Genomic DNA, 12858 nt, shown 5'->3' with positions numbered 1-12858 from the left:
CAAGAGCAGTCCTCATGGATATTTGTAACAGTCAACTGTCTTCTAGGCTATGTTTTGAAATATGTTTTTTTTGCTTCTGAATTCAGATTAAAGTTAAACCATTTATCTTTCACTTAATCAGTTCTGCGCCCTTCTCCAGATACAGCTAGGGTTGGCCCCTTTAATACATAAAAATAAGGGACGGGTGGCGGGGGGGTTACGGTGACCAGATTTGAGTTTGAGAAAAAGAGGACACTTCCTTCGTCGCGGGGGAGGGGGGGGGAGAGGCGGTCGACCAATGACAGTTCTCTCTACAGTCAGAGCTCGCGCAAGAAGGTGGAACATTAGGGAGATACCCTTTCCAAAACTTGTAAGGGTGTAATAACTAGTTTGTGAAAGACCCAGAGAAACACAAATATCCGACGAGGCAAAATTCCGGACGATTTTGTAATCCCTGCCGAACTCATTTTTTAGGTCTCAAAAAGAGGACATGTCCGGGTAAAAGAGGACGTCTGGTCACCCTAGTTTAGGGGGCAGTGGTGGTAAATCACAACTTAAAACATGTTTTCATAAAAATACTAAGATTGATCCATGGACATTGTAAAAATATATCTTCTATTGAAATCAGTGTGAACAGATGCGTCTCTTTATCTCAACTCAAGTGGTCATATCGTCATAGCTGAATACACAGCTATGACGATAATAACCATAGGCCAACAAAGGCCTAACTAAGACTTAATTTTTGAAATTTCTCTGAGTGTGCACACGACCCTGCCATCTCATGCCCTTTTATGGGAATTAACGGGGCGTTTACCTATGCTAAATAGGAGCAACGGGGCACAAGCTTTCAATTGATGAAATATTGGTATTCATCATTCTAAGACCACACCTGCGAACAATTCTGCTGTTTAGGAACACGTCATGAATCACACGTAGATTTTTCTTAGGAACTTTCTTAAGAACAAATTTAAGAAATAACTTAGGAAGATATTGGTGAATGAGGCCCATTGTAACCTCTTAAAGGGGTAATTGACTGTTTTTTGGGGGTATTTCACACTGTTCCTTAAGGTCTCTGAATAGGGTATGTAACATTGGTTGGGCTGAAAATAGCCCGGGTGCTGTTCTATGCTCCCTGATACATCCTCTGAAATTTTCCCGGGAAAAACGCTAGGTTTTCTCCTTTTATGGTATGCTCATGAATATATAGACCAATTATCACCCTACGTCACACGACTGTCAAGCATGCTCAACTGCGCATGTCGGATGCAAAAGACATGAAATAAACTTCTCCCGGGTATAATACACTTGGAGTGTCGATCAGGTCATCATATATCTCTGGCCACTGGATTTCAGGACTTGACATTAACTTTTTGAGGCACTTGTCCTTAGGACAAGTACATTTACGTTTAATTTGTCCATGCACAAAAGTCACTTGACCCCGATACCTTTAAATAGCCTGACCAAGTGATCGGGCAAAACTAGCCTGGCTAACGGAGGTCACTTTCTCAGGCAAATGACGAATGAAACAGGCTCGGTTAAAGAAATCCGAGATTCTGGTTATCTTCAGCAGGTTCGTATCTACAAAAGGCAGTCCTCCCTGACGTTTTTAGTGTAGAATGGAGTGAACGGGCAAAACTCGGCTGGCTTTGGCAAAACTAGCCTGGCTAACGGAGGTCGCTTTCTCAGGCAAATGATGAATGAAACAGGCTTGGTTAAAGAAATCCGAGATGCTGGCTAACTTCAGTAGGCTTGTATCTACAAAAGGCAGTCCTCCCTGACGTTTATAGTGTAGAATGGAGTGAAATACAACATTGTGCACACTGCCAGTGAGCGACCCGAGTCGAGGCTAACAACGTCAAAACAGTGTAACGGGGACGCAGTCTCATTCAGTTTTACACAAATCACAAAAATATTCAGACCAGCTGGCTAAAAGCAGAATTCCCATATCTCTTGAAAGCTGCCCTTTTTAGGTGTAGAATTGACTGTAAAACTGTAAAATTATGAACTTTGTGACATGACGTGAAGGCATGGCTGCCGCCTAAGACTATGCGGTCTACCGGGCGACATTCTCACTCAAATTTCAAGACTTTCGTAACCCAAATCAAAATTCTGATGTGGCAGATCAATGGGGAATCGCTTTCTCTCTTAAAGGCTGTCCTCCTCTACCTTTTTAAATTGAACTATTTGTATAATCCGTGCACTTCTCTAGCCATTATAAAGGCTATCCTTTCCCGTTTTTCTGCAACCACATTGCGCGCGCATCCCGAATGTTTACAAACAAATAATTGGTCTATAGATGAGCTGCGCGCTGAGCAAAGACACAACACGGCCAACAGCACTCACTGAAACAAGAAGGTGGAGACTTGAAATAAAAACGTACAAATAAATCTATTGTGTCTACACAACACTGTTTTCAACAGATTGACTAGATATCATTTGAAATGATAACGTTAGTTGTTTCCACGTCTGTTTTCGAAGCAAACTGGATTGACAGTTTAGCAACCAAACTATATCGTGATTCAACTCAGCTTCAGTTAGCGAGATAAAAAATAACCTGACAAATATTTGGATAAACATGCACCTTGAATTGTAGATTTACATGTAGCCTACGGGTTATTTATTCGAATGAAACACAGTCAGGAACATGAAATAACTCGTTAGCCCCATTGCCAATAATCTAAATCATCACACATTCTATCTATGCTCTTGCGTTAGCAAGCTAAACTGGTGTAACAGAGTTGAAATGAACCTTATTTAGATTAAGTGAATTTTAACAAAAGATGTTCCAAATGTTATACTGCATTCACTAAAGGCCGATATATGCTTCTCCGTTTTCCAAAAAACGGACACATGGGAACACCCTCCTCTACGGGGAACGTCCTCTCCGAGAGCCCTGGAGAGCTCGACGTGCACCTCCTGAATTTTCTAACTATCCGTCGTAATTTCGGATAGTTACGGATACCCCCTTGGCTATGATTGGTCAGTATTAAGAACTGCTTGCGTCAGGGGCGGGGTTGCCATGATAAACAGGACGAACAGAATCCTTTGACCGCCATTGCTGTAAGTTTTTACAATTCATATTCCAGCTAAACAGTACATGTAAATCAGCATCTGAATTAAATGTGACGAGAAATGTGCGTATTTTATTGATGAAACGGCTAATTTGTAAATTTGCTCCGACTTATCGATAACCTAGGTAAATAAACACTCCACGACGACTTACAAAAAAACGTTGCGCCACCTACTCTTCTGGCGGAGAATTGTTTTCAGCACCCACAGCCTTCGGAGAACCATAAACGAAGTCTATCCGTCCGTATCCGTCCGTATCCGTGCGTATCCGTGCGCCCGCCCATCCGTAAACGGAGACGCAGAAGCATATTTCGGCCTTAAGGCCAAATTATACTTCTCCGACTCCGTTACGGACAGACGGACGGACGGAGTCGGACAGATTGGTTGAATTTATAGTACTCCGAAGGCTGTGGGTGCTGAAAACAATTCACCGCCAGAAGAGTAGGTGGCGCTGCACTGCGATGCTAGCTAGGTTATCGAAATGTCAGAGCAAATTTACAAATGAGCCGTTTCATCAATAAAATAACCCCATTTTCAGCAACTACATTGCCCATTTCTTGTCACATTTTAATTCAGATGCTGATTTACATGTAGTGTTTAGCTGAAATATGAATTGTAAACTTACAGCAATGGCGGTCAAAGGATTCTGTTCCGTCTTGTTGGTCACGGCAACCCCGCCCCCGCCCTTGACGCAAGCGGTTCTTAATACGGACCAATCACAGCCAAGGGGTATCCGTAAAATGATGGACGGACGGATAGTCAGGAAAATCAGGAGGTGCACGTAGAGCTCTCCGAGGGGCTTGGAGAGGGCACGGAGAGGGCGTTCCTTGACGGAGAGGGTGTTCCCTGTCTCCGTCTCCGTAAAAACGCAGAAGTATAAATTGGCCTTTAATCCACAACGTGTATGCGTTTACATACTTCGTGGATCCTGATTGGTGTCGCCGCCGCAGCCGCAACGCATTGATTGGAGGGTCACAGACAGGGGTTACAGCACAGATGAAAGGATTCAGACTACAGCGTATGTTCAACAATATGAAATATGAAGTTTTTGGTGTTTTAAAATTACACCAAATTTATTTAGGATTATTCCAATGGCAGAATACGAGGCGCAGGGAACTTGGATGTTCGTAAACGCACATAAACGCAATTTAGAGGTGGATAAACGCAATTTCCGCAATTTAGAGGTGAATAAACGCTATTTCCCAATTTCGCGTGCATAAACGGCGTTTACGTGCGTTTAGCCCCCACTACATCCCTGCTCTCTAGTGAATGAATGCAATATGAGTAGGCTAAATGCCTGAAAATATCACGAGAAAGGAAAAACTTAAAAGGACGTTTAGAGAGATTAGGTCAATTTTTACACCGGTCTGCCAAATGTATTCGTTTTGATTCAGCTATGAGGCTGCCTCTTGCAGGGGAAATGAGAAGACATCTATTTCATTCTACACTTCACTCGTATTTTGAGTTGTAAATGAGCAGCAAAAAAAAGATGCTTTTAAATCTATGTAATCTTTATAAATAATAAGTATGCATTTTTAAATAAAATATACAGAAATATCAGTTGTAAAAATGTCGTTAAAAAACGGACCCCTGTGCAACCGACCCAAGAAAGCACACCCTACAATTTCCCCAGAAATTGTACCCTCTCTAGTTTAATTAGAGTTTGTTGTCCAGCCCTTCAACCTTTCATCAAAATGTAATTTATTGGTTAAAGGATGTTAAACATGTTGTGGGTTAGACAGTTGGTCTATATAGTAGCCCGACATGATCAACATTTTATAGTTGGCTGACAAGATTGCGTTGTTGTCACCATTCAAAGGTAAAAGGGACACAAGGACACCATAAACATTCAATGGTGTAATTAGATCCAGTTATACTGGTAAAACATGTAACGTTCTTCATTTATTGTAAGGACACGGTCCAAGTATTGCAAAAATGAGAGCAATGTGTTATTTGGAAATTCTAGGCTATAGGCTTACTTGATGATTAGCCTAATTTAACCAATTTCGGAATGACAAGACAGGCAGTGTAGCCTATAATAGGCAATGGATAATATCATACTGGCTGAGTGTGTATTTTGGTTTTTATTTAGGCTATTACTGCAACATTGGGACTCCAGTTTCAAGGGTGGATGGTGGGTTACGCAAGGGCAGAAGCGCATATAAAACTAAAGTTGCATTTGATAAATCAAGTAGGCGACCCATCTACTACAACTGGCTGACAGATCATTTAGAATAGCCTACGTTTTGTTCCCTTTACATCTACGGACTAAATAGAATAAGGCTAATCTCGGGTATTGTATTGTGCAAAGGATTTCTTTTTTTTTGGTGGTAAACCATGAATGCATCTTTCCGACTGTTTGAATATCCCATCCCTCCCTTCTAATTCGATTGTGCAGTGTATCAACGCATTTGGTCTCAACAGTTCCTTTCAACGTTGTCTACTCAAATCCAGTTACCCAACATCCCAAGCATCCCATTCTGATACATACAGCTAGAGAAAACGTTTTCGCTTACGGTCTCGCACGGTCTCGCACTCTCCATTTTATTGAGTTATAATGTTAGGCAGGTAGTATTAGAAAATGTTTCATTGTGAAGGACAAAGTCTTTGCGAAGAGAATTGAGAAAATAAAGTGTGGCCGGCCGAATCGAGGAGTTACAGAGCCCATAGTCTGTCCGTGTCTCTAATTATTATAATTCATAAGCCTTCAAGAACGATCGGTTACACTATTGCGAATTCAATCATCATAAAAGCCCCCACCCATGCCATCATCTCCTTTTATAAGGCCTACCTTATTATATACATAAATGGTTTAGCATACCATGTGCAAAATAGTTGCAAATCATATAATATGATTTGTTTTGCTCATGTGTGAATATGCAAAATTCATTTATTAGCTATGTTTATCTGCTTTAATAAACATACTAGCATTTGACAATTACAATGCTTGATCCCGCTATGTCAAGACATAAGAATTGCGCTTACCAATCAACACACAAACGCCCATGTGAAGGTAATGCACTTCATAGAATTCACAAAAATCTTTGTCATCTTTTTGCACGTAATTATAGGCTATATATAAACTATACATATTATGCTAGACATATCTTATTTAGGCTGCATAACCTTTGTCTGAATGACAGACTTGTGCAAGGGAACCCTTGCAACATCTCCTGATAGAAAGGCGAATTGCAGCCTTGAAAGGCAGGGGAAAAAATGGCTGAATGTGCAATAAAACCAAAACTTGAGCAAAATAGCCTTTATTTTGCTTTCCCTGGTGTGATTTTGAAAATGTAAAAATGCCGGGTGATAAAACACACATATTAGAAAAAGTCAAGAAAGTAGGGTCCTGGAATTTGATCGAGTGCAAAGATAAAACATTTTTTATCTTCACTGGGTTCAAATGACTCCTGCTCGGCACTTCTAGTGTTAATCATCCTGAATACCCTCCAGAGGACAGCAAAGGGATATCAATTAAAATATGAAAGAAAGTGTGCAACTGTTTCACAATGTGTCATGCGTGTCATGGTGTCTCACTTCTGCTTTATCCAATGACCCATTTCGCTCTGTCTTTGAGGCCTTCTTTCCTTTCCAAATGAAGACTCTTATACCGCCTTGATCCAAAAGGTAGCAGTCCTAAGGAAATCAATTGAAGATTCCTTTTAGGTTTGCAAATTTGAATTTTCAGAACATTTTGTCCAGTGTATGTGAGAGCCCATGAAACATATTTTCTTTGAGAGGAAGTAGGAGAAATATAAACAGATTGATCGACTGATAAAGGTGCAAGGACACATTATTGAGCTTGTTGACATGGTGGCTCACCTCGTGATTGAGCAGGTCCTGTGTCAGGGGCTTTACAGCCACCTCCTGAATCACCAGGTTTCCTTGGGCATCTGAGATACTGTGGGTTGGGGAAGAGTCAGGCTGCACTTAGCATGACAGTTGGAATGCAAGATTGCCCATTAGCTAATAACTGATTAGAAGCACCATTTACTCTCTTGGCACATACTATTGCACTAACTTGCTCTCTTGGTAATACGTATTTGGGCGATTTTGGTTGATGTGGTGGGACAGTCTGGGTTCACTACCGTGCTGGTTCGCATGATTATACTATTAACTTTGTTTTTAAATGTGTTACAAAAGTTATGACAATATCTACCTATAGCAAACATTTGAGGTTTCTGATATGTTACGAGTTTGAATGGATTTTTACTTATTCTTGGAGAGAATAAAGAGCAATAATGAACCAGAACTCACTGGAAGAGTTTCACACTGGACTTCAGCTTGTCATCCACTATGTCATCGGGTATGATGGCATCCTTGATGTCTTGTTTTTCTCCAAGGTGCTTTTTCATCAGTTTAATTGTCTCCTCCGATGCCTTCTCGTCATCTCCTTCTACAACAGTCACCTGTGCCCGGCCACCTCTTTCCCTGTCACGGATATCCTTGGCAAGATTCATTCCCTAAAGTAAACAATGACCATAGTCATGAACGTCAACTGCTATGTTGATGACACACAACTACATCTACATTTGCTTTGAATCAAAGGTTACACAGTACCCCAGGACTAATGAGAGGTCAAAATTGCAAACCAAGGTTTTGCAGTCATATTTTAAACAATGGTTTACTACTTTAAAAGACAACAAGAAACAAACTGCCCTACACATTCTATGCTTTGCACCCTCATTATTATTGACCCAGGTAATAACAAAAAAAACTTGAGAATACATGCTTTTGTTTAAACACCTAGGCATTCCTAATGTATACGCTGTGTTTGAATGGAATGAATGGACTGATTTTTGTTTCACCCAAAATACCCTTTTACCTTTAGTCTCTCCAGACGGTTGCTCCTGGGTCCATTCCACTGGATGATGAGGTTGCCCAGATCTAGTAGGAATACATCCCCCTTGTTGAAGCTACTCCAGGTCATATCCACCTTTGGAAAGAGATAAGGGTGAGTATTAATGGGACAATTATTATAACAATGTAACTCTGTGTATTACCCTTTATGGATGGATTGCTCCAACAGCCAGTCACGTGAAAGCTGCCTGTTCTCGGCTTAAAAATATCTTTAGTAAACATGTCTACAGTGTAGTGAAACATTTTGTTTGAGTAAACCATAGCTATAATAACACAGATTAGTGTTTGCAGTGTGTACAGTCAGTATGTATAAGGCACGTATTTCAGTTCAGAGTCTCAGAAGCCGAATGGCTTGCGACGCTGACACATAGGGCATTTAAAGTTGTTAGTACTCTGGGCAGGGTGCATCTATGTGGCAGTTATGAAAAAATAGAGTTTGTTTTTAGTCAGGACAACAATGATTAAGGTTTTGTTTCTGACTTTCTCACCTCTCCTGCCACCACATGCTTCTTCCCTTTAACGTGGAGCAGTCGGCGAATGTTGTAGGTGTTGGTTTCAACCTGCTTCATTCCAGATGCAACGCCACCCTTCTTGTAACTGAAGGAAAATTCTGTCAGATGATGACTATATAGATTTCACATAACCCAATCCCAAGTAATAGTATCACACTGACTCACCCCAGCCTATATACACTTTAAAAAATCTGCTGAAAAATGGAAAGGTTATTGTTGCTCCTCCACCTTCAAGTGAGACAATATCATCACCAACACAAAAAAGCAAATTTATTGTGTTGGTTCATAACGTTTTGTGTTCTCTGGGAAAGAGGTGTTACATTTTTACTGGACTGTGCTCACTTTCCAATAACGGTTTGGTACGGCAGGCAGCTCAACAGCCCAGCCCAAAAATAACGCTGCTAACTAGTACACCAATTTTCAGACATTTTGGACTTAAGGGGCAGAGGGAAAATCACGTACTATAGGCGTGGCCTTTAGCACCACCTATAGGCTTAAGTGGGCCATTTGCAGTGTACTTTTGGCCTGTTGTATCAATGTGCAAAACTTTTTACCTTGGAGATCTTGCGTTATTGGGCAATTTAAGGAGATAAGCATAATAATAATAACAACAATAAGTTTCCTCCTGAAGGAGGAATACTAATAATAATAGTATAACAAAAGAGGTTTGAGGTGTGATTGTGGCACTATAGCCATAATTCCTGTCCTGTGTTCTCAATTTACAAAGTAAAGAATGGAACATGGTTCCCTTATCTTCCTGAGTGCAAGAGGTACCTTAGGCTAGAGTTGATGTGTGGCTCACATAGTTGAAACAGCTGCATCAAAACTAAGAAATTAGGCAATGCTGTGTAAAAATGGTCCCAAACTATATTATGAATAGAATTCTACCCCATTACGTTTTCCCCTTCTGCTGATGTTAAGCATTTACTCATTGCATTTCATTAACAAAGAAACATCTTTGAAACAAGCTCATTAAAACAACTATGCCAACGTTGTCACTCCTGGCCGTCCAGTACTGAGCTGGTATCGCGATACAAACACAGTTAGCACCTGCTAACTGAAAATATACCCCCCCTTTAAATATTTTTTTAAATAGCTTGAAATTTATTTTGGGATATATAAGTATATAATATAAGTTTGCTGGGAATACGGTTTGACACATTTCCTATTGAACTGCTGTCAAGCAAGTAATTAAGACAAGTTTGTTCATACCTAGGTACCTTGCAAGAAGTGAATTACCCTAGACCTTGTTACTACCATAAAGGCTTGCTTTCTGTCGATATGGTCTAGCTAGCACCTCATATTTATGGGTTGTCTATCTACTTGAAAAAATTGATTGGATACTTTCAACGCTTTTTGTTACAAATACGTGTTAAAGGCAGTGTAGGTAATGTTGTTGAGCACTTTTTGTCTTTTTGTCATATTTGCTGAAATAAACTACACATCCTGATAGAAACCAATAAATCTAAAGGTTTGACAATACATTTTTATTAATTCAATATGTGTGGGTGTCACAGGACTGTAATACACACAACCATTCATTTTTGTTTGGACCAAACAAAATAATTGAATGGCATTCGGACCAATGCAATGATTGTATGTGTAACTTTCTGTCTATCTATCAACTTACCGGCAGTAGTCAGGCATTGCGTGTTTTGGGGGAGTGGCTTTGAAGGGAGGGGGTGAGATATTTAGGACAGGGTCTGGTGAAAAGGCGCCATTGTCAGAATTCCATTTTTTTTATTGTTTTGTTACTGTTACGTTTTCCTTTTCTTGCATAATACTAAAGGTAAAGTGTTGAAGAAGTCACTCAATAAAATAAACAACATGTTTAGGAACACACACAGCCTTCCTATGGAAAATTACAGCTATGATAGGTAAATCAACTTCTTTGGGAACTGCGCTAGAAAGGAGTGCGCAACTCCACTGCGCTCCCAGTGGAGTTGGGAAATAGGGGTAGTGTTTGCTTCTGTTATGATATACACTCACTGGCCACTTTATTAGGTACACCTCGCTAGTACCGTGTTGAACCCCCTTTTGTCTTCAAAACTGCCTTAATTGGTGGCCAAGCCGCGAAGCGGCGCAGCCACCTCAAGTGTTTCTACCTTTTCTTATAATTGGTGGCCAAGCTGCGAAGCGGCGAAGCCACTTAAGTGTTTCTACCTTTTCTTCTTCTTATTGGGTGTGCTTTGCCTTCGGCAAGGGCACAACCTTTGTTATCTCACATATATATTTATTATTATTTATTATTGTTTATTTTCGCCCCCCTAAGGATCAGTCAATATTTGGACTACATACACAACGGCGGTGTCAAAAGGTTCGTCTTGATTGCGTTGGTTGTATTTTTATTTACGTTCCGTTGCATGGTTTAAGTAGAAATTGCGTTTTTGTGGTGAAAAGTGAAGCTAACGGTGGCTAATTTGCTAGCCACAGTCACTGACGTTACTAACGTCACTACGTCACTAACGTCACGAAAACACGCGTGACTACCTGTAGCAGAACATTCGTTTCGCATCTGTTAACTTGGGGGATAGCTAGGCTAACTATAGCTTTACTGCAAGGCAGCTGCAGAAACGCCACAAGCAAAGAGGCCAGGGTGATAACTATTTACTCATTTTACTTTGTGATGTGAAACACAATTATGAAATGTAATGTACAATATTAGCTGATATTATTAAGGAAGAAGGCCCACATCTACTTTCGGAAACGGTAGTCTACTATTTCACTGAAGCATTAGCATGACATTAGCCTCTGTTGCCCGGGCAACACATACCACAGTGGTCTATGATGCATCTGTTTTCAATCGTTAAAATAAACATTCCTCACAAATACATTTTCTTTGTAGGATTTATTATGACATTACATTACAAGTAAACGATTTGTTGGTGAAATTATCATTACCTGTGGTTTCAAACCAGTGTTGCTCATTGCAACGCTGTAGCCTACGCGAGACACACGACAAAAACATCTAACTTACACAGCTGTTTAGGAAGTCAAACGGCGACAGAACATGTTCGGCACTCCCCTTACTTAAATCAAAAGTCTTTCAATAGGTGAAACTATCTGACTACTAACCTGAACTTCATTGCCACAGCCTAAACTTTGTCAATCTGTTCATGAAAATAATTAATTTCAGCCTAAACCGTACAACGGAACGTTAAATCCAATTCAACCAACGCAATCGCTACCGAGACGAACACAGCAGTAGTCTAGTACTGTACCGTAGTAGTACAATTTACCGGGGCAGCTTCTCCACACAGGGCTATATCGCATTTTGCGTTGTTACTGACAATGATCGCTACTGTGAGCTTTTTATGAATGAGCGATTTTCCACTAAATAAATGTCAAGCTTATTTACGTTTTTGGGGGCATATTTTCAGTTAGCAGATGGTACTGTTTGAATCGCGATTCCATCTTCTACTGCCGGTAACGTCGTAGAATAATCTTCAAAGGGGGTTCTTTATTAATGAATGAATGCAATATGAGTAGGCTAAATGCCTGAAAATATCACGAGAAGGGAAAACTTAAAAGGACGTTTAAGTCATAGAGATTAGGTCCATTTTTACACCGGTCTGCCAAATGTATTCGTTTTGATTCAGCTATGAGGCTGCCTCTTGCAGGGGAAATGAGAAGACATCATATTTCATTCTACACTTCACTCGTATTTTGAGTTGTAAATAAGCAGCAAAAAAAAGATGCTTTTAAATCTATGTAATCTTTATAAATAATAAGTAGGCCCTATGCATTTTTATATAAAATATACAGACCCCTGTGCAACCGATGCAAGCAAGCACACCCTACAATTTCCCCAGAAATTGTACCCTCTCTAGTTATTAGGGTTCCTCCGGTAGGAGAACCCTATTGTTATTGGTGGTATTATTATTATTATTTTTTACCCATGGGAGTCAATGGCAGCCCCTAGACCAGTACCGTAAAAAGTTGTGAAATTTGGCATGTTGAAACTGCAGACCATTAGTAACTACCATACCAAACATGGGCCATGTGAGACAATAGGTGGCGCTACAGGCCACGCCCCAATATGTCAATTTTCAAATTGATGCCATTTGCAGGCCATAAGTCCCAAAATTCTGAAATTCATTACATATGCCTTATTTCTCATGAGGAACAAAAAAGCCTCTGGAAGCTATAACGGCCGCCATATTGGATTTTTCTGTACAATAAAGATTAAGGAAACACTTTTTTTCCCTACTCCTCCTACATTTTTGGTCGAATTTTCTTCAAAATTGCCATAGATGATCTCCAGACTGAGCCTCACAAAAGTTATCGTAGGGATTTCTGATTTTCAAAACCGTTTGTCCGGTAGAGCCAATCAAAATCTGCAACAAAGCAACCAAACAGGACGTTTGGTCAAATCTCAGCAAATCTTTGAGATATCAACACCAAACTTGGTATGTCACGTGGAAGACACTACAACATG

At 40.2% G+C, this 12858-nt stretch overlaps 1 protein-coding gene across 4 annotated transcripts in view; it reads right to left on the bottom strand.

The window, feature by feature from the left end:
• The window catches only part of vil1 (villin 1), a 120637-nt gene that overhangs the window by 44161 nt on the left and 63618 nt on the right, over window positions 1-12858 (bottom strand). For all 4 annotated transcript variants that reach the window (XM_062457382.1, XM_062457378.1, XM_062457380.1 and 1 more), the window contains 5 exons: window positions 8397-8505; window positions 7874-7984; window positions 7306-7511; window positions 6871-6949; window positions 6586-6684 (listed from right to left, as the gene is read on the bottom strand). In XM_062457382.1, coding sequence (XP_062313366.1) covers window positions 6586-6684; window positions 6871-6949; window positions 7306-7511; window positions 7874-7984; window positions 8397-8505 — 604 coding nt within the window. The remainder of the gene's footprint in view (window positions 1-6585; window positions 6685-6870; window positions 6950-7305; window positions 7512-7873; window positions 7985-8396; window positions 8506-12858) is intronic.

This window comes from Osmerus eperlanus, chromosome 3 (genome assembly GCF_963692335.1).
Source record: "Osmerus eperlanus chromosome 3, fOsmEpe2.1, whole genome shotgun sequence".
Lineage (NCBI taxonomy): Eukaryota > Metazoa > Chordata > Actinopteri > Osmeriformes > Osmeridae > Osmerus > Osmerus eperlanus.
Note: the sequence above shows the minus strand (reverse complement) of the source record. Positions and strands in the feature narration are given on the sequence as shown.